The following is a 20,036-nucleotide window of genomic DNA, read 5'->3' as shown; positions in this document are numbered from 1 at the left end:
TCACATTTATCCACATTATACTTCATCTGCCATGCATTTGCCCACTCACCTAACCTATCCAAGTCGCTCTGCAGCCTCATAGCATCCTCCTCGCAGCTCACACTGCCACCCAACTTAGTGTCATCCGCAAATTTGGAGATACTACATTTAATCCCCTCGTCTAAATCATTAATGTACAGTGTAAATAGCTGGGGCCCCAGCACAGAACCTTGCGGTACCCCACTAGTCACTGCCTGCCATTCTGAAAAGTCACAATTTACTCCTACTCTTTGCTTCCTGTCTGACAACCAGTTCTCAATCCATGTCAGCACACTACCCCCAATCCCATGTGCTTTAACTTTACACATTAATCTCTTGTGTGGGACCTTGTCGAAAGCCTTCTGAAAGTCCAAATATACCACATCAACTGGTTCTCCCTTGTCCACTCTACTGGAAGCATCCTCAAAAAATTCCAGAAGATTTGTCAAGCATGATTTCCCTTTCACAAATCCATGCTGACTTGGACCTATCATATTACCTCTTTCCAAATGCACTGCTATGACATCCTTAATAATTGATTCCATCATTTTACCCACTACAGATGTCAGGCTGACCGGTCTATAATTCCCTGTTTTCTCTCTCCCTCCTTTTTTAAAAAGTGGGGTTACATTGGCTACCCTCCACTCTATAGGAACTGATCCAGAGTCAGAGTGTACGGTGCCAGTGTTTCTCAGGACCATCCTCCCCAAGTCATTGGCCTTGATATTAACTCGGAGGCTGGTTGGAGCGTTGGGAGTCTGATATCACGTGGGGAAACCCGGAAGTAAGTTCAGTGTATCTGTCAGGGGCATTTTAATGCAGCCAGCTCATTATCATTTTATTTCCGGGTTTGATATTGATTGCATGGCAATGGGCGAGATGAGCACCCGCATGACGCAATCTCATCTCCAGTATTTAGAGGGCCAATCCAAAGATGGAGTTTGGAAGCAAGACAGGACAAGGTGTGGCAATGGATTTAGGACACTTAAAGGTTGAGCCCCACTTTAATGACACCTCTCTCGAACTACTTCTGGAGCTGTGAGAAGCCGGAGAGAAATACTCTTCCCCAGCAATGGAAGGGGGCAGGAGGTAGGGGGGGAAGAAACCTGCTGGTGCCACAAAGAAGGCTTGGCCCAGGAGATCAGCAGCAGAAGCATTGTGCCACGCTCCTGGATTCAGTGCAGGAAGTGCTATAATGACCTAACTAAGTCAGGAAAGGTGCGTATAATTGCACATTCATTTACCTTCTGCTGTCCACATCACCCCCACCCCCTCACTCTGCCTTGTCACGCCTACTCCATCACATCACTCCTCACACCCACTTAGCTTGCAAGATAACCCATCCTCTTTATATGCATTTCTTCACATCCCATTTATCCATCCACCCTCATCCTTATGAAATTCCATGCCTCGCCCCGATAGTCACCCTCACCAAATGCACTGCATCCATCGGGTGAATGCATGCCATTACATTCACTCCTAGGTCTGTTCTTTCCCACATTGCAGGAGGAGAGAGCACAGAACATTAGGGAGAGGGAGCGAACCAGAGGTGGTCTTCCAAAAATTTCCCAGCTAACAACTGCAGAGGAGGAAGCGCTGGAGATCAGTGATGTTTTGCCGTTCCTGGCTATCGGAGATGGGGTCCTTCCAGCTGCCTGGTGACACAATCAAATATCAGCAACCCACATGTCATACAATAATCAGTCATGTTGACTTGATTTCAACAGCAAGTGAAATATAATCATCTTCATAATGTTAACTTGCAACATTCTTACCTTGCAAGTATTAATTCATATCTTTTCTCTCTGCCAGAGCCTTCACACGTGTAACAGAAGTCCATGGATCTCAGAAGAGCTGATTCCTTCGGAGAGTGAACCGTCACTCATACATACCATGCATTAGCTCAAGATACTCACACTTTAGTGGGACCAATTAGACAAATAGTTGGGTTTTCACCTGGTGACTCACACTTCACAAGTAAGCAAGAACAGATGGTGGTGGCAGGGACAGCTGTGGAGAGTCCGGGTCTGAGAGCACAGCCCTCTCCAAGCTGTATTCAGCTGGACACAAGTGCTATGCTCCGGGGGCCATCAATGAAAAGGAGAATCATTGAGCAGCAGCAGAGAATGTGCGACGTACTGACAAGCCCACCAATCACACTAACCACAACTTCAGAGAGAATGGAGCAGCCCGCCACAAGCATGAGTTGGGATGATGTCACAGAGCATTGCGGCAGTGTCTTCTTGCATGGATAGATGGGCAACTCCGTGGAACATCAAACATGGCAATCAAATGAGTCCATGCACATGCACACACTGGATTCCAATAGGTCTGCTGCCTTAAATAAGATGGCAGATACCCTAGCCTTGACCTTACAGTGCTCCACTGATCTGCAGCAAAGTGCTCTCCAGCACAGTGCTAGCAGTAAAGTGCGACTGGGCCATGAGAGGGATGAGGGCGATAGGGGACATGGAAATGGGGACTCCACTCAAAGTGCTTTCACTTCTCACCCGTTGTCCCCCTCTCAATCAGTACCCGACATACTGCCTTGTGTCCTGATGGCCGAGTCTGCCCCTGCACAGGTGCAGGTGGAGGAGTCTTTGGCAAGGCCCTCATGTGCTCCAAAACCCAGAGGTCATCGGCCAAGAGCATCTCAACAGTCAGAGCAGGGATCTGAGCAGCCTGCCTGTACCTCTGCTGAAGCCACTACATGGTTGAACCATGTAGGATCAGTAGGAAAAGGAAAGCTTTGTGGTTGCATAAGAGTATGCACATGGTGTATGAGAAAATGTTAACTTGCTTGATGATGAATGGGAAAAGATGAATTGATGGGGACTAATGGGGAGATGCACAAGGGGTGGTGGGTTGTTTTCAGGACTGCTTTGTGGCATTGGGGGGGCGGGGGCAGGAAAAGTGACCATTGCATGTTGTTCTGACATCGGCCCACTGGTCTAACCTAAGTGAATCTTGGCATTAATAAGAGCATCTCGGGCAGCAATGTGAGCAGCTGGTGCCCCATTACCCTCCTCGCCTTCTTCCTTTTCAACTTTGCTCGTCTTTCTCCTCCTCAGAATTCTCTGTAGACGATCTGCACTGTTACACCTTGTTTGTCCTGCAGGTCCAAACTTCGCCGCTGCAGAATGTGCAAAGCATGGAACACCATGACCATTCTGGACATGCTGGCTAGTGCGTACTGAAGGGTACCTCCAGACCTATCTAGGCACTTGAAGCGCATCTTCAGCATGCCGATGGCTTGTTCGATCACACATCTGGTGGTCATATGGTATTCATTGTAGCGCTGTTGGGCTTCATTGGTCGGGTTTCTGATGGGTGTCATCAGCCAGGTTTGAAGTGGGTATCCCTTGTCTCCTTGCAGCCACCCCTTAAGAGTGCTTGCAGTCCTGAAGAGGTCGGGAAGCTTGTCTGCCGCAGGACGAAAGCATCATGGCAATTCCCTGGGAATCTTACGCACACCTGCAGAAATATCTGTTTTGATTGCACACTAGCTGCAGTTGACGTGCACTACCTTGTATCTATTTAAATGATAACAGTACCCAGGAGATGTAACATTGCTTTCCCCTTGACGTATAAATTGGATTCTGCAAACTTCTGCAAACTTGTACATGCACTCATCTAATCTTTCGACAGATGAAACTGATGAATACTGGTCTGACAGGGTCGATAATAAATCAAGAAGCTGGTTTATTTTGCAGAATACAAATGAATGTTCATCATTTTTAGACTTCTTCTACAATGCTTCCCATTACAGTAGTAAAAACAAAAATATACTATGCTATCCCAAACAGTGGATGTTATATTTCCAGTTGGATTAGCTTCTAGCAGGAAAAACCAACCTGCTATATCTTACTTCCCAGCTTTGGCTAAGACCTGCCTTTTTTTGCAGCCGTTGTTAGATCTGATGGACCCTAAAAATGGAGTATTCTCTCCTTTTTGCTAATTCTGACCCCAGGAAGCAGAATCTCACCAGACGTGCCTGGAAAGTACCCCTGCTGAGCTCAAATGAATTGAGTCATCTCAACCAGAATAAACAATCATTGAAATGTCCAAACTTTCATTTTCTGAAGAACACTGGTTCAGACATCCTGTCTGAAATTAATAGACATTTGTTCAGCACAAAGTATATGTAGCAGACATAGTTCAATCTGCTCCCAATAAAATACTTGTAATGAACTGCTTAATGTTCTTGTTTTGTTTATGTGGAGCAAGGCGATCAAGGTGCTATAGACATTCTCAAGCTATCCTCCATGACTGTTATTAACATTTTATTTTCTTTGAGGTGCTCTAAACAGTGGACAGGAAATTCTAATGTATGCACTTTCTGCAGTGATAATGACTGCAGGATTATTAAATGGAGAAAATTACTACATCACACTGTAGTGCAACTGTACAAACCTTGCAGAGGACAGTGAGTGTGTCCCATTGCTTTGAACATGCAGTATCCTTGTTCACATTGGACTTCATCTCGTCAGCAAGTGGTGATCGAGTCATAGACCCTATGTCCCTTGGATCCCCATGTAATTTTGTGATGTTGCTCTCAAGTAACCGTCTTTGAACAATGTTGTGAGGTTGCTGTGTGGACAAACAGAAAGTAAAACAAAACAGCATGTGCATAAAAGAAGCCTATTGTTGAACTCTCTTCATCATTGCAGTGCCAAACTGCCTCAAACTCAAGATCATTGGTAGTTTCACTTATAAGGGATAGTATTTTGGTTCATTTCCTCACCTCCATAACATAAAAAAGATATCAATTGCCCACATGAAACTTTGTATATTGCCAAAATACCACAAGCCATCTGGAGCATGAGTTTATACTATGGCTTATTTGAGTATTTGAAACCAGATACCTTGACCTATAATGGATAAATGCCTCAGTTAAAAAGTAGACCAAAATATCATATAAAGGCATTTGCATCTGTCTGCAATTATCACCAACAGTTATTTCTAGCCTTGGGTTTAAGATTTTTTTTTAATTTAAATTTCTGGTACTGTTACTAATTCCTCATTGGTATTTTCACTTTCTTACTCTGCCATGGCACAATAACTGTGTGCTAAAGGACTACTCGCAACTGATCCAGATATGTACAACACAGCTTCAAGATCCCAGTGGTTGTAATTATGAGTTTTGTTGTACCTGGACTCTGCTCATAGTGAGTGCTATGAGCTATAACTGCACAAAATAGCCTTAGTCCTCTGGAGCCATCCTATGAACTGTTATTTCTCTTCAGATAAGGATGGCACATTAGAACTTCATGAGAGCTTCCTGGAACTTGCATGATTTTGTGCTGGTGTTCAAACTGAGAGAACAAAATACCCTTGGGTATATAGCACAGCATTGTGCACAGGGGCCCAAATGACAAAAATGATTCTACTGATGACGCTATAGACTTTGGAAAAGCCAGCAATACTATAGAGTTGGGTTTTCTTTTCACTTTGCTTCTCTTAGTCAGTGGCAAAACTGATGAAGTTGTTGGCCATGCTGAACAATTCATCTGTAACTTTGATACATCTATGGAAAGCAAGCAGGTTAACAGTGCATGTCCTCGGTGCTACCCTGAAGGAACCCGACACAATAAAATTGACGGTCTTGCTTATTTTGTCACTAGTAGTACCATACATGTGTAACATGTCATCTGGAAGACAGCCAACTTTGTCACTGTCTCCTTTTTAAAATTTTAACCTCCTTTGACACATCTGTACTGTCACTTCCAGATAACTAGCACAAAATATAAAAACAGATAGCAAGAGTTTCTATAGGTAGATAAAAAGGAAAAGAGTGTCTAAAGTAAATGTTTGTCCCTTAGAGGACGAGACCGGGGAATTAGTAATGAGGAACATGGAGATGGCAGAAATTCTGAACAAATATTTTGTATCAGTCTTTACGGTAGAGGACACTAACAATATTCCAACAGTGAATAGTCAAAGGGCTATGGGGGGGAGGAACTTAACACAATCACAATCAGTAAGGAGGTGGTACTCTGTAAGATAATGGGACTAAAGGCAGATAAATCCCCTGGACCTGATGGCTTGCATCCTAGGGTCTTAAGAGAAGTACCATCAGGGATTGTGGATGCATTGGTTGTAATTTACCAAAATTCCCTAGAGTCTGGGGAAGTCTCAGCAGATTGGAAAACTGCAAATGTAATGCCCCTATTTAAAAAAGGAGGCAGACAAAAAGCAGGAAACTATAGACCAGTTAGTCTAACATCTGTGGCTGGGAAAATGTTGGAATCCATTATTAAAGAAGCAGTAGCAGGATATTTGGAAAAGCAAAATTCGGTCAGGCAGAGTCAGCATGGATTTGTGAAGGGGAAGCCATGTTTGACGAATTTGCTGGAGTTCTTTGAGAATGTAACAAACAGAGTGGATAAAGGGGAACCAGTGGATGTGGTGTATTAGGACTTCCAGAAGGCATTTCACAAGGTGCCACATAAAAGGTTACTGCACAAGATAAAAGTTCACAGGGTTGGAGGTAATATATTAGCATGGATAGAGGATTGACTAACAGAGAACAGAGAGTCAGGATAAATGGTTCATTCTTTGGTTGCCAATTAGTAACTAGTGGGGTGCCGCAGGGATCAGTGCTGGGACCCCAACTATTTACAATCTATATTAACAACTTGGAAGAAGGGACTGAGTGTAACGTAGCCAAGTTTGCTGATGATACAAAGATGGGAGGAGAAGCAATGTGTGAGGAGGACACAAAAAATCTGCAAAAGGACACAGACAGGCTAAGTGAGTGGGCAAAAATTTGGCAGATGGAGTATAATGTTGGAAAGTGTGAGATCATGCACTTTGGCAGAAAAAAACAAAGAGCAAGTTATTAATTAAATGGAGAAAGATTGCAAAGTGCTGCAGTATAGCGGGACCTTGGGGTACTTGTGCATGAAACACAAAAGGATAGTATGCAGGTATAGCAAGTGATCAGGAAGGCCAATGGTATCTTGGCCTTTATTGCAAAGGGGATGAAGTATAAAAGCAGGGAAGTCTTGCTACAGCTACATAAAGGTATTGGTGAGGCCACACCCGGAATACTGCGTGCAGTTTTGGTTCCATATTTACGAAAGGATATACTTGCTTTGGAGGCAGTTCAGAGAAGGTTCACTAGGTTGATTCCTGGGATAAGGGGGTTGACTTATGAGGAAAGGTTGAGTAGGTTAGGCCTCTACTCATTGGAATTCAGAAGAATGAGAGATGATCTCATCGAAATGTATAAGATTATGAGGGGGCTTGACAAGGTGGATGCAGAGAGGATGTTTCCACTGATGGGGGAGACTAGAACTAGAGGGCATGATCTTAGAATAAGGGGCACCCATTTAAAACAGAGATGAGGAGAAATTTCTTCTCTGAGGGTTGTAAATCTGTGGAATTTGCTGCCTCAGAAAGCTGTGGAAGCTGGGACATTGAATAAATTTAAGACAGAAATAGACAGTTTCTTAAACAATAAGGAGTTATGGAGAGCGGGCAGGAAAGTGGAGTTGAGTCCCTGATCAGATCAGCCATGATCTTATTGAATGGCTGAGCAGGCTCAAGGGGCTGTATGGTCTACTCCTGTTCCTATTTCTTATGTTCTTATAACTGGGTCTGTTATAGCAAGGAACTTGATGTCCTGTGTGCTACCTCTCATGCTTTTGCTGGTCCTGCTCTGCCAATCCCAGTGCTAGTCAACCACTGAATGTAGGGTGGAAAAAAACTAGAATTACCCTCAAATTGTAACTTCTCCAGCAACATCTGTTCCATTTGGGCAAGATGAATGCATCAAACAAGCAATGTGTTCGTATGGCAATGTCTCTAAGTGCCTAATCTGCCAGTTTGATAGCATTTTGCACAAATTGAGCACATTAGCCCTCAAGCTAAAAATTCTTCACACAATAATTTAGAACTAGATGTAAGAAAGCACTATACTTAGTAAGCACTCTATCCTATATTGGTGGCCATTTATTTCATATTTACTGCTGGCATTACACTTAATGCTGACAGCAATTTGGAGGAGGTTTTAGAATAATGTAGGAGATGAAATGTTTTACTCCGTGCCCAACTTGTCCTGTATCTGATGTGGGAGTACTTCATGGGACAGTGAAGAAGAGTTTTACCCTCATCAGATCAACACCCATTTGCCCCAAAATGACTAGGAAGATAACTGGTCCACTGAATAACCAATTTGGCTTAAGGGTGAACTGTAATAATGTATGGGACATGAAGCTGGAGCAATGTGCACAAAGCAGATTGTGCAAAAAAGGTTAAAAAACATCGCAGTTTCAATCCTCCTCTCTAGAAAGCTCTGACCCTTTGGGTGCGATTTCCCCAACCTCGGTGTGTCCGTGGCGGGCAACGTCGCTGCTGGCTCCAGCCCAATCTGTAGAAAAAAATTTCCATTGATTGGGCTAGTAAGCTTGCCCAGCGCATTTCCTGGCCAATTTAAAGAAGCGGGTCTGATGATGCCACTTGATGACGTGTCATCAGCCAGTTTCTTTAAAAGGAATTGATTTGGACAGTTGTGCTGTCAGTGTTCTGCAGCACTGAGGTGCTGCAAACACTTGACAAGCACTGCACAGAGGTGCACGGCTGCACCCAACTCTCCCATGACTCCCTTCATATAAGAAAAGAAAGACTTGCATTTATATAGCGTCTTTCACGACCACCAGACGTCGCAAAGCACTTTATAGCCAATGAAGTACTTTTGGAATGTAGTCACTGTTGTAATGTGGGTAACGCGGCAGCCAACTTGCACACGGCAAACAGCAATGTGATAATGACCAGATAATCTATTTTTGATATGTTTATTAAGGGAGAAATATTGGCCATGACATCAGGTATAACTCCCTTGCTCTTCTTCGAAATAGTGCCATGGGATCTTTTACGTCCACCTGTGAGGGCAGACGGGGCCTCGGTTTAACGTCTCATCTGAAAGATGGCTCCTCCGACAGTGCAGCATTCCGTCAGCACTGCAATGGAATGTCAGCCTAGATTTCTGTGTTCAAGTTCCTGGAGTGGGACTTGAACCCACAGCCTTCTAACTCAGAGGCGAGTGTGCTACCCACTGAGCCACAGCTTGTGGAGAGAGTCACAGCATGCCAGGAGGTCCTCTTCCCTTCCAATGGGTGGAAGAGACCTCCCCAGGAGATCAACGCAGCCTGATTGCACATTTGACAGGAGGGCACAAGATGAGCTGTCGTCAGGAGGACCAGGCTGCAGTGATGCAAACCTTTCAATGATCTCAATGGATCACAAAACATTGCTACAGAGCCACACTCAACCTCATCCTGCTGTGCCATTCATCACATCCCCATCACTCTGCCTTCCCTCTTTACTCACACCAAATTACCTTGCACCTCCACCCATCCCTATCTACATTGTCACATCCCCACCTCACTAGTCACTCCTCACACTCACTGTTAGCCTAATCCAATCATACCAACTAACAACACACAAGGTTAGGCACTTGTGTGTTTTAGCCAATGTTCATGTGAAATACTGAAACCTTTATTTTCAACACGTTGCATTCTTGGACAGATTTGTGCGCACCTTTGGAAGTGGCTTAGTGAGTTGCAGTGAATGGTGAGTCATAACAGTACCCCCCGCAATGGTGATGAGTGTGAAAGGAATGGCTTGGGCATTGTAGGGATGCTTCATGGTGTTAGTGTGGGGTGGTGCCAACCTGACGTATCATGTGGCAGCCAGGGTGTACAGCGTCAAGTGAAGTAAATATGATCATGGTGAGGCCATTTCTGGCATCCCGGGCAGTAATGTGGTTGTGTGCTGATGCCCTGTGTCATGTGCAGCATCAGTTGATTGCGGAGATTGTGGTGTTGTTGTTGGTGCTGCTGGTGTGCCTGGTGCTGCTGATGTTGAGGATGATCGTGGTGGGATTCTGAGGACCAAGGTGAGATAGTTTCAAGGGCACCAATGCTGATTAAATAGATGGCAGGTGATGTTTCGCTGATTGAAGCGATCCTTTCAATGGTGAGAGAGATTGTTCCAATGACACTGAAGTTTACTCCAAACATTTGCAACATGCATAAGCTCAATCTGTCTTCCAAATGCAGTAAGCAACAGCTTCTGAGCTTGGAAATTGAACATCTATGAGATAGGAGCTTTTATAGCACATTTGCAGCTGTCAAGTAAAGAGATTATTTCATGGTAACACAACTCCCGACCTGCTTACCTGACGTGATCCCCGAACAGCGTGGACCCCGTGGGTGACCTGGTAAACTCTGATGGTGAGCTCAAAATACTTTTTAAGTGGCTCTTAACAAGGTCATAATGCCCTAAATTGCCTCTCCTGACATTGCATTTTCGGTCTGTTCAGCATTGACAGACCCGACATTTAGGAAAGTCGTGTGGTGGCGGTTGACAGCGGGTTCCTGACTCGCTGTCAAAAAATTTTTTTTCCCACCCAATCCGCCACCAAATGCGCCCACTGATCCCCTGAAAAATTCCCCCCTTTGTTGGGATATGGTTTCACAGGCACAGGCAACTTACAGGTACCTCAATCAAGTGGCTAGTCTTAGATGTTAAGCCATGGTACAAGGACCTCTTTAGTCTAAATGGCACAGTAGATCACTGTTGATGACCTGTAGGGTCTGATATTTAATTGGGTATCGAGAAAACAATGATTAAAGATGTCTAATCACAATGCCATTCAATTAGAAGATTTGTTCAATATGCTGCCTCAAAATACATTATTGCCCAAGATATCCAAAAAAGCAGAAGAAATATTTGTAATATGAAATAATCTCCAGATTAAATTTTCTTTATTTAATGTACTCATGCATGACCCTTGCTGATTGAGTCAGATGGTAATCAATTTATAATGTGATAAAGGCAATTTGCATAAATATTAGCCATAAAAACAAATTTTCAGAGAGGGCACCAAGGGCCTGGATTCTTTCTGACGGCATTGTGTGTTAAACATAGAAACATAGAAAATAGGTGCACGAGTAGGCCATTCGGCCCTTCAAGCCTGCACCGCCAGTCAATGAGTTCATGGCTGAACATGCAACTTCAGTACCCCTTTCCTGCTTTCTCGCCATACCCCTTGATCCCCTTAGTAGTAAGGACTTCATCTAACTCCTTTATGAATATATTTAGTGAATTGGCCTCAACAACTTTCTGTGGTAGAGAATTCCACAGGTTCACCACTCTCTGGATGAAGAAGTTTCTCCTCATCTCGGTCCTAAATGGCTTACCCCTTATCCTTAGACTGTGTCCCCTGGTTCTGGACTTCCCCAACATTGGGAACATTCTTCCTGCATCTAACCTATCTAAACCTATCAGAATTTTAAATGTTTCTATGAGGTCCCCTCTCATTCTTCTGAACTCCAGTGAATACAAGCCCAGTTGATCCAGTCTTTCTTGATAGGTCAGTCCCGCCATCCCGGGAATCAATCTGGTGAACCTTCGCTGCACTCCCTCAATAGCAAGAATGTCCTTCCTCAGGTTAGGAGACCAAAACTGTACACAATACTCCAGGTGTGGCCTCACCAAGGCCCTGTACAACTGCTAGTAACACCTCCCTGCCCCTGTACTCAAATCCCCTCGCTATGAAGGCCAACATGCCATTTGCTTTCTTAACCGCCTTTTGTACCTGCATGCCAACCTTCAATGACTGATGTACCATGACACCCAGGTCTCATTGCACCTCCCCTTTTCCTAATCTGTCATCATTCAGATAATAGTCTGTCTCTCTGTTTTTACCACCAAAGTGGATAACCTCACATTTATCCACATTATACTTCATCTGCCATGCATTTGCCCACTCACCTAACCTATCCAAGTCGCTCTGCAGCCTCATAGCATCCTCCTCGCAGCTCACACTGCCACCCAACTTAGTGTCATCCGCAAATTTGGAGATACTACATTTAATCCCCTCGTCTAAATCATTAATGTACAGTGTAAACAGCTGGGGCCCCAGCACAGAACCTTGCGGTACCCCACTAGTCACTGCCTGTCATTCTGAAAAGTCCCCATTTACTCCTATTCTTTGCTTCCTGTCTGACAACCAGTTCTCAATCCATGTCAGCACACTATTCCCAATCCCATGTGCTTTAACTTTGCACATTAATCTCTTGTGTGGGACCTTGTCGAAAGCCTTCTGAAAGTCCAAATATACCACATCAACTGGTTCTCCCTTGTTCACTTTACTGGAAACATCCTCAAAAAATTCCAAAATTTCCCTTTCACAAATCCATGCTGACTTGGACCTATCATGTCACCTCTTTCCAAATGCGCTGCTATGACATCCTTAATAATTGATTCCATCATTTTACCCACTACCGATGTCAGACTGACCGGTCTATAATTCCCTGTTTTCTCTCTCCCTCCTTTTTTAAAAAGTGGGGTTACATTGGCTACCCTCCACTCGATAGGAACTGATCCAGAGTCAATGGAATGTTGGAAAATGATTGTCAATGCATCCGCTATTTCCAAGGCCACCTCCTTAAGTACTCTGGGATGCAGTCCATCAGGCTCTGGGGATTTATCAGCCTTCAATCCCATCAATTTCCCCAACACAATTTCCCGACTAATAAGGATTTCCCTCAGTTCCTCTTCCTTACTGGACCCTCTGACCCCTTTTATATCCGGAAGGTTGTTTGTGTCCTCCTTAGTACTTGTTCAATTGGTCCGCTATTTCTTTGTTCCCCGTTATGACTTCCCCTGATTCTGACTGCAGGGGACCTACGTTTGTCTTTACTAACCTTTTTCTCTTTACATATCTATAGAAACTTTTGCAATCCGTCTTAATTTCCCTGCAAGCTTCTTCTCGTACTCCATTTTCCCTGCCCTAATCAAACCCTTTGTCCTCCTCTGCTGAGTTCTAAATTTCTCCCAGTCCCCGGGTTCGCTGTTATTTCTGGCCAATTTGTATGCCACTTCCTTGGCTTTAATACTATCCCTGATTTCCCTTGATAGCCACGGTTGAGCCACCTTCCCTTTTTTATTTTTACACCAGACAGGGATGTACAATTATTGTAGTTCATCCATGCGGTCTCTAAATGTCTGCCATTGACCATCCACAGTCAACCCCTTAAGTATTATTTGCCAATCTATCCTAGCCAATTCACGCCTCATACCTTCAAAGTTACCCTTCTTTAAGTTCTGGACCATGGTCTCTGAATTAACTGTATCATTCTCCATCCTAATGCAGAATTCCACCATATTATGGTCACTCTTCCCCAAGGGGCCTCGCACAACAAGATTGCTAATTAATCCTCTCTCATTACACAACACCCAGTCTAAGATGGCCTCCCCCCTAGTTGGTTCCTCGACATATTGGTCTAGAAAACCATCCCTTATGCACTCCAGGAAATCCTCCTCCACCGTATTGCTTCCAGTTTGGTTCGCCCAATCTATGTGCATATTAAAGTCACCCATTATAACTGCTGCACCTTTATTGCATGCACCCCTAATTTCCTATTTGATGCCCTCCCCAACATTACTAATACTGTTTGGAGGTCTGTACACAACTCCCACTAACGTTTTTTGCCCTTTGGTGTTCTGCAGCTCTACCCATATAGATTCCACATCATCCAAGCTAATGTCCTTCCTAACTAATGCATTAATCTCCTCCTTAACCAGCAATGCTACCCCACCTCCTTTTCCTTTTTTTCTATCCTTCCTGAATGTTGAATACCCCTGGATGTTGAGTTCCCAGCCCTGATCATCCTGGAGCCACGTCTCTGTAATCCCAATCACATCATATTTGTTAACATCTATTTGCACAGTTAATTCATCCACCTTATTACGGATACTCCTTGCATTAAGACACAAAGCCTTCAGGCTTGTTTTTTTAACACCCTTTGTCCTTTTAGAATTTTGCTGTACAGTGGCCCTTTTTGTTCTTTGCCTTGGGTTTCTCTGCCCTCCACTTTTCCTCATCTCCTTTCTGTCTTTTGCTTTTGTCTCCTTTTTGTTTCCCTCTGTGTTATAATTGTTTCACAAATTTGGATGATTGTTTTGTTCAAAATCTAAAATACAGTTATTCATAATCACACACCTGAGGCTAATTACTGGCTGAATACATCTCGTTTCAATCTGGTATTAGTGGGAGCTATTTTCATTAAATGTTTATGATTTCTTACACCCTAAGAGTGTAAGAAATCAGGAACCATTATTTTAATAATCCATTGCAATGAACGTCAGTGTCATTTTGTTTATTTCTGTCTTTCTGTTGATTTTGGAAGATTTTTTTTTGATGACACCATTCTTCCCAATTAGTTCTTCTGATAATGCTGATTCAACTTATTGTTGAATGTTGAAGCTGGGATTGTTCCCCTTAAAACAAAGAAGGTTAAAGGGAGATTTAATAGAGGTGTTCAAAATTATGAGGGGTTTTGGTAGAGTAGATAGGGAGAAACCATTTCCACTGATAGGAGGGTTGGTAACCAGAGAACACAAATTTAATGGCAAAGAATCCAAGGAGGAAATGAGAATTATTTTTACATAGCGATTTGTTAAGATATGGAATGCACGCTCAGAAAGGGTAGTGGAAGCAGATTCTACAGTAACTTTCAAAAAGGGAATTGGCTATATACTTGAAAAGGAGAAATTTGCAGGGCTATGGGGAAAGAACAATGGAGTGGAACTAATTGGATAGCTCTTTCAAAGAGCTGACACAGGCATGATGGGCTGAATGGCTTCCTTCAGCGCTGTATGATTCTAACCGCTACCATTGTCAAACTCGTAATTCCTTCAAACATTTTCCCCAGTGATAATAATTTGCTTCCTTATGTTGGCCACAGTAAGAAAAGGGAGAGTGTCCAGTGCGTTACCTTGGCCTGCTCTGGTTAGGTCATTGAGCTTCTTGAGCCACTGGTCTACAATCCCGGGGGTGAGAGAGCTGGCATCCAGTGCCACCGACTTCCATATAGCACAAGAGACGTTTTGGAGGTTTCCTCCACAGAGACCCAGCAGTCAGTCTCTCTTCTGCTCTAATTCATCGAGGAAGGTTTGCAGGTCTGAATCATTCAAATTGTGAGCGCTTCTTTTATGTCTGTGCCATGCCCTTGACCCTTCTTTGGCTGCCTCTGCCAGATGCTCCTGTGATAGGCAATCTTGTAAAGTTGCTGAGAAACAATGCAATCTGCTGCTGCAGTCTTCAGTTGAATTTTCTTTTTGATGATTGCACTTTAATTTCCAAGAACCCTGCACACTGGCCCCCATTTCACCTTCCCCGCTTTGCAGAAACCAGAAGAGGGGGCAATTAAAATGGAATGGTGGGACCTACCCATTCCTTTCCAAACCAATCTGACTGCCTGCAATTTTAAATTACAGGTGCCAAAAGCACCCGCTCCAAGCTGGTGGGGTCCTCCTTAAATATGACATCATCAAGGCCCAATCTGCTATTTTAACCAGAGGCCTGAGTGGGAGAGCAGTGATGGCTTCCTCATGAGGCCACGCCTGCCAGGCGCTGGGTGGAGGGCCAGAAGAGGTCCAAAAAAGTAAGTTTTAATTTTTTTTTAGTTTGCTTGTGGGTCGTGAGAAACAGGAGTACTGCTCCAAGCCCCACAAGGAGACCATGGGCCTCCCTTTCCCCTAGATTCCCCCACCCCCAATTGCATTCGCCTCGAGCGCCCCTTCACTACCTACCTGACTGCCAGAGCTGTTTCCATGGGTCCCCAGCAGCGGCCTCCTGCTGCCCGAATAATCGCTCCTGCTGACTGGCAAGGCAGGAATTGTTGCCGGGTTCGCGTGGAAGTTGGAACCTAGGTATTAAAACGAGGCCCAGGAGTCAAAATCTCTCCGGGCCTCAACATGCATAGGAACATAGGAACAGGATTAGGCCATTTAACCCCTCAGGCCTGTTCCACCATTCAACGAGATTATAGCTCATCTGTTACCTAACTCCATATACCCGTCTTTGCTCCATATTCCTTAATACCTTAGGTTAACAAAAATCTATCAATCTCAGATTAAAAATTAACAATTAACCCAGCATCAATTGCTGTTTGCAGAAGAGAGTTCCATACTTTTATCACCCTTTGCGTGTTGGTGTTTCCTAGCTTCACTCCTGAAAGACCTGGCTTTAATTTTTAGACTATGTCCCCTAGTCCTAGACTCTCCAACCAGCTCCCCAACCAGTTTCTCTTTAACTACCTTATCAAATCACCCCTTTAATCTTCTAAATTCAAGGGAATACAACCTTAGTTTGTGTGAGCTTGTTGCTCCCCCAAGCTCCTCACACGGACCAATCCCGCCCCGCGATAAAATCGGGGTCATTACTTCTGTTTTGCATGATATTTGCATCAATGAATCTTCCAATGGCTATGCAAATTATTTGATCTATGAAACTTTAGTGCAAAGATCTCTGCAGACCGGTGGCGGTCAAAACCATCTCACATTAGTGCAAATGTGGCGCAACTCCCCGAGTGGAAATTCGGGGCCAATTTTTTTTAAGCAGGTTCTGATGGCGACATTATCTATCTGTCTATTTATCTATCAATCACTCTATCTATCCACAATTACTACCCTGAACACAGTTTTTGATAATTCTAAAAAGAAAAATGTAACATATAAATGTTGTCATTTTCTTGCAGTCTTTACTGTGCAGAGCTAGCTTCTTGTGTCCGAATTGTCTGTATTGATCACAAATTACTGAAACGTGTTCCCTAGAGAATGTTCACATGGATAACTGCTAATTAGAGGGGCTGGTTCACTTGCATTAGAAGGGATACATATAATGGGTGTCTCCCTCTCTCTCTCTCTCTCTCTCTCTTTGATTGACTGAATCTGACTTTTTCTCCTGTCTGTGCCTGGCTGCCTTTCTGCATCAACTGTTTGTGTCCTTTTCTGACTATCACGACCCCCACCCTTTCCCTCTAACTTGTTGGTGACGCTTGGCTGTCTCTGTCTCTCTCTATTTTCTTCCTTTTCCCTCTTCTTCAGATTTTTGTCTATATTTTCTTATTTTCTGAGTTTCTCTTATCATCCCTGCTTTTTACAGTCAACCTTTTTCCCATGAAATTGCCCTCCTGCCTTCCTCACATTTTCTCTCTGAGCTATCAGCCTCCAGTTTCTATTTTCTAGTACTGTACTTGCTTGAACCTTTTTTTCTGACATCACTCATTGAATGCAGCTGTCAGACAGAGGAAAGCACAGTACCATTTGAAAGTGTTGCGCTCCGGGTATTGTTCATGTGGAGTGAAAGTTATCTGTTCTTAATGGCCTGAGCTAGCACGTGAGCTGACTTCAAACTCAGGCTCAGGAAGCTCAAGGATCTTAGCAGCAAAATACAGCATAAATTTTCACTGAATCAAACCAAGAGGTTTGTGTCACAAGCTGTACTAAAGCTCCAGATAGTGAGGCAGTTTAGAATGGTGGTCATAGAGAATAACAACCACCCAGGTGAGATATAATATATATATGTATAAAATAAAGGAGATGCGGGGAGATAACAGCCACCGAAAAGGGAGTTACACGGAGGATAATACACAGATTGAAAGATTGAAGATCAAATGGCTTATCAATAGTCATTTGTACTTACTGCCAGATTTTATTTTACTGAACATTGCAGGAAAATTGTAAGTATAGAGAGACCAACAGTTAAATCAGGGAGACGAACGGATACTCAGGAGAAAGTCAGTTAAAGACTAACAAGGGCTGATGTTCCTGGCCTTTCTTGCCCAGAAAATTGTCACAATTTTATCTAATACTGCCATGAAAGTTCTAGCACTTTCACAAAAGATGGAGCTTTGGTCTCGTCCAGGCCCTCTGTTGACCGATAAGCCTGCAGGAATCCTGGGAGCAGGCTGATGATGTCACGATAGGTCAAGAGTCGATTTAGGATCTACTTTCCGGTCTCTCCAAACAGGAGTGTCTTGAAGGAGGAAAGAGAGGTAGAGAGACGGAGTGATTTAGGCAGGGAATTCTAGAGCTTAGGGCCTAGGCAACAGAAGGCACGGCCACCAATGGTTCAGCGATTATAATCAGAGATGCTCCAGAGGGCAAAATTAGAGGAGCACAGACATCTTGGGGGGAGGGGGGGGATGTTGTGGGGCTGGAGGAGATTACAGAGGTAGGGAGGGGCAAGGCTATGGAGAGATTTGAAAACAAGGATGAGAATTTTGAAATCGTGGCATTGCTTAAATGGAAGCCAATGTAGGTCAGTGAGCACAGGGGTGATGAGTGAGCAGAACTTGGTACGAGTTAGGACAAGGGCAGCCGAGTTTTGGATGTAGAGTGAAATCTTCATCAAAAGAGGCGATAGGGTTGGATAATGAGTCGAGAAGGTGATTAATATGAAGTTGTAACAGAGTGGAAGAGAGGATAGAGCGCTGGGAATCTCTGAGTAAACAGAAAATGAGTCAGATCATAAGCCATCAACCATAGCACAAATTTTTCAATTTTCTATTGTTTTCTATCTGCCCCATGCCTTTCAATTTATCGCCATTTTTGTCAATTACCCTCTCTCTTTCAGCTTCCATCCCTTTCTCTCTCCCCCATCTCTGCCTCTAGCCACGATTCTAAAAGCCGGAAAAGAGGGGCTTGCTGGGGAAGAGGAATCCCAAAATTTCCTTGTTGGGCCAGTAGGAGCAATCCTGATCCTCCAGACCCAATAAGGAACCATAACAAAATGTAACACAAAACTTATCTGGACCTCTTCTGACCCGATGCTGATTGCCGCCAGCCCTTACTGGTTGGTTTGACGTCATGTGGGCCTTGCGATCTTGAACGTTAGAATCGCATCACCGATTACATCATTGGGTCACAATTTTCCCATTTTAATGATGCAATTGCCTGCCTTGGTCAGGCTGCCTCCACACTGTCGGAATCCCGCCAGTTAAAATGGTGTGGATATGTTGCGAACTACTCCTCACCCTGTTCGTGCCAGGGGAGCTGAGTTAAAATCGAGACTTCTGTTTTTGCCTCCTCTGTCTCCCTCCTGTAGGTATTGCTTAACATTTTTCCTTTTTTCTCTATTTGTTTTTCTCTGTTTCTCCATGCCTTTTTCCTGTTTCTTTCTCCCAGTTCTTGCCTGTTCCTCTCTCTTACATACTCCTATCTCCAAATTCTATCTTTTGCTTCTGAATAGTTTTCTACAATGAACCAGAGGGGAGCTGAGGAGAATTAATTTTTACGCAGCGAGTTGTGATCTGGAATTCACTGCCTGAAAGGATGGTGGTAACAGATTCAATAATAACTTTCAAAAGAGAACTGGATAAATACTTGAAAAGGAAAAATGTGCACGGCTATGGGGAAAGAGCAGGGGAGTGAGATTAATTGGATAGTTCTTTCAAAAATCCAGCACAAGCATGTTGGGCTGCATGGCCTCCTCCGTGCTGTATCATTCTATCTGTCTCTCCCATCTGTTTCGCTCACTTTCATTCTCTTTCATATCTTTCTTTCTGCCTATGAGTTTCTTCCAGCAGTTTTTTTTTAGCTCTCTGCTTCCTATCTGTGCTCTTCCTTTTCTCTTCTATTTTTGCCTTTTCCATTCTACTTCTCACTTCCTACCTATATTTTTCTCTTGTTCCTCCTCATATTTCTCCTTCACTCTTTGATTTGCTGTATTTGCCTACTTATACCTCTGGTCCTATCCCCATCCTTACCCAGCCATTTGTTTATATGTATCTATTTCCAGCTATACTAATTAGAATAGATTTGGTTCCATTACTTTTTTCCCCACTTTGATAATACTGATTCAGTTTGGTATCATCTCATTTTTATCTGTGAAACCTAAGACTGTAACAGGCATTATCGGGTTATATATATTTCCCAGTCACCATATGAATCCTTTATTGCAGCAAGTCAGAATGTTATTTACATTTTAACAGGACCCTTTTCCTAATAACACAGAGTCAGTGCTTCTGCCTATGAGTAAATAACCGGAAAAATATAAACTGTTCTTGTGAAATCTTATACTAATATTGATCACGTATTCATCATATACGACGCGCATCACACATATATAATATACAGTATATAAAATGTGATATGTATATAATATAAAACCATACATATATACAACTCGTAAATGTATATGCACAAGCATACCTCCACAA

The 20,036-nt window shown here is 43.5% G+C and overlaps 2 protein-coding genes across 2 annotated transcripts in view; one reads left to right on the top strand and one right to left on the bottom strand.

Moving 5' to 3' along the window:
- itfg2 (integrin alpha FG-GAP repeat containing 2) overlaps positions 1 to 20,036 on the top strand; it is a 355,330-nt gene that overhangs the window by 301,238 nt on the left and 34,056 nt on the right. The window lies entirely within an intron of this gene.
- Positions 1 to 20,036, bottom strand: part of nrip2 (nuclear receptor interacting protein 2) — a 66,731-nt gene that overhangs the window by 46,368 nt on the left and 327 nt on the right. The window contains exon 2 of the mRNA XM_070900466.1: positions 4,432 to 4,608. Coding sequence (XP_070756567.1) covers positions 4,432 to 4,608 — 177 coding nt within the window. The remainder of the gene's footprint in view (positions 1 to 4,431; positions 4,609 to 20,036) is intronic.

Source organism: Pristiophorus japonicus, chromosome 15 (genome assembly GCF_044704955.1).
Source record: "Pristiophorus japonicus isolate sPriJap1 chromosome 15, sPriJap1.hap1, whole genome shotgun sequence".
Lineage (NCBI taxonomy): Eukaryota > Metazoa > Chordata > Chondrichthyes > Pristiophoridae > Pristiophorus > Pristiophorus japonicus.
The sequence above is the reverse complement of the archived record's forward strand: the minus strand, read 5'-3'. Positions and strand labels throughout refer to the sequence as shown.